The 2,500-nt window shown below is 35.5% G+C and overlaps 1 protein-coding gene across 11 annotated transcripts in view; it reads left to right on the top strand.

The window, feature by feature from the left end:
- The window catches only part of ehbp1 (EH domain binding protein 1), a 166,275-nt gene that overhangs the window by 38,332 nt on the left and 125,443 nt on the right, over positions 1 to 2,500 (top strand). For all 11 annotated transcript variants that reach the window (XM_041252991.1, XM_041252990.1, XM_041252989.1 and 8 more), the window contains 2 exons: positions 25 to 82; positions 527 to 622. In XM_041252991.1, coding sequence (XP_041108925.1) covers positions 25 to 82; positions 527 to 622 — 154 coding nt within the window. The remainder of the gene's footprint in view (positions 1 to 24; positions 83 to 526; positions 623 to 2,500) is intronic.

The following is a 2,500-nucleotide window of genomic DNA, read 5'->3' as shown; positions in this document are numbered from 1 at the left end:
CATTTTTTTTATTCTGCTTTTTAGGCAACCTGACAAACTAGTAGTGGTTTGGACCCGAAGAAGCAGGCGGAAATCTTCCAAGGTTAGTTTTTTTGGTAAAATTCAACTACTGTGCTATATGCATACATCAAATGCCAGGTCATGACAAATGAAAGCAAGTAGTTTGGGCGGCTGTTACTGGAAGTAAGAAAGCAAAGTGTTAATAAAAACCTGATGTCACTATCCTCTTTTTATTTTAATTGTCAAATTTCATATTTTGGTATCACATTTGGGGTTATTTACAATGGATTTTTGATATATGTAAAAGTCACTTCATTTATTCAATCCAGTTTATGAAGGTTTTTAAGACATCTGAATCATTTTTGTAACACTTGGACTCATTCGTTGCTGCGTTTAGTGCTACTTAGTTGTTGCTATTATCTCGACGTGAGTATTTATTTAATCGTTACAGGTATTGGTGATTCAACATTGTGTGGTACAGTATGTTTGACAAAAGGATTTTAAGTGATTTTTTTTTTTTTTGCAGTCCCACAGCTGGCAACCTGGTATTAAAAATCCTTACCGGGGTGTTGTTGTATGGCCAGTTCCAGAGAACATTGAGATCACTGTGACACTTTTTAAGGTAAGAGTTTTAATGCTCGTTGCATTCAATTCTAATCATTTTCTTATATACTAACACTTCTGCGTGAAGAAAATGCAGATAGGATATAGAGTCGGAGTGGCGATAAAACAGTTCATGGCTTATGGGGGTCAGTAGAGTGACAATTCAATAGAAGTCCTGCTTGTTGATTGTATATTTGCCTGCACTAAATATCCTAGAAGTGAATGGTTGTCAACAAAAAATACTTAACACATTACACACAGTTATTGCGTTGCAGTGTACAATAGATTAATATTTAATTAAACAGAATAGCGATGCAGTGTATTTCATGTTATTTCTAAATATGTTATCTTGTAGGCATTGTATTTGAAGCTGAATACATATCGCAGGGTAGAAATTGCTTTGACGAAAGGGTTAAAGATGTTGTCCCCAGGTGAGCTGTTTTATACACTGCACAAAACAGAAGAGGTTACATTCTGCTTCTCAGTACTTTTCACTTTCGCATTTTACTTGGAAACATGCAAAGAATACTTCCTGTTTTTCGGCCAACATGTTGGTTCGTCTGATTTACCATTCATTTGCAATACAGTTTTTGATGACAGGTTGCACTATCCTCTTGCAGCAGATGGGAAAATACGGGATCATCTTGATGTGCTACTAATTTGTACAAAGTGATGTTTTCCTGGGAAAGTTGTGTTACAAACCCTAGTTAATTCTGTGACCAGGCATCTTCGTGCATCAAAGGACAATCATAAAGAGACAATCTGATTGCAGTGCACATATTGTTCTTTTTCTAGTTCTGTTCTGGCTGCAAAATACAGTAAAATGTATCTCTTCAAATTGGAATGTTGACTGAGAAATGAATAAAAGGATAGTGTCAGTCTGGGTTGTGCCAGTCAAGATATCACATTGCACATTTACAGAAAGCTAAGAGTGTGTTCTGACTATTTTTATATTTGTTCACTGAGCATATGCTGAATTTGTTCATATTGTAGTGCAAAAAGCATTTTCAGTGACATGTTTTAAATACCACAAAATTATTAGATTTAAGAAACAATGCAATTTAAGGAGAAGGCGAGTGAGTAAGAAAGGTTGTAGAAGCAGTTTAGAATAATTTTTCGTTGAAAAAACAAAAATTTTAACTCCTACATTCAGAAAACCCTTAAACCTAACCCTTGAGTCTAGACCTAGAGGAAGTTCTGAAACCTAATGCACAAGTGTGAAAATCCCATGAGAGAACACTTATAAAATTTCAACAACATGGGTCTATTTATCAGTATCATAATAACCTAATACATGAACTGTCATTTTTCTTCAGAAGCAAGCAAATGGTACATCTTTACTGATAAGCTGTGGCTGTATTGTGTAGTTACTGTAGGGAAAGAGAAATGCTGAGGCTGACTTACCAGCTGCAGGTTCTGGCAGTCGGTACTCCCTGATCAAATTTGTGAACAGCTTTTAAAGCAAAAAAAAAAGGAGGTGCTCGGTTCAAATCCCGGCTCGCTGTGCGACCTTGAGCAAGTCATTTAACCTCCTTGTGCTCTGTCTTTCGGGTGAGAAGTTGTTGTAAGTGGCTCTGCAGCTGATGCATAGATCACACACCCTAGTCTGTTTAAATTGTGTTTAAAAATATGTACAAGAAAAACAACAGCTTACAGCTTACAGAAAATAATTTAAAGTAAACATAGTTAGAGGGAGGCGTTCAATACAATGTTTTTGGCAGACCATCTTCTGGAGATTTGTCTATAAAGCTGATAATTAATAATTCTTATTCTTTTTACATGTCTTATAACACCGTGTAACACATTTTTTATTTTTTTGGTTCCTGGGTAGTAAGTGTTATTTCCTAATTGCTTATGCCTTAAAAGTATAGAAAATGGCTATTATTCCCCACAAATT

This window comes from Polyodon spathula, chromosome 6 (assembly GCF_017654505.1).
Source record: "Polyodon spathula isolate WHYD16114869_AA chromosome 6, ASM1765450v1, whole genome shotgun sequence".
Taxonomy (NCBI): Eukaryota; Metazoa; Chordata; class Actinopteri; order Acipenseriformes; family Polyodontidae; genus Polyodon; species Polyodon spathula.
The sequence above is the reverse complement of the archived record's forward strand: the minus strand, read 5'-3'. Positions and strand labels throughout refer to the sequence as shown.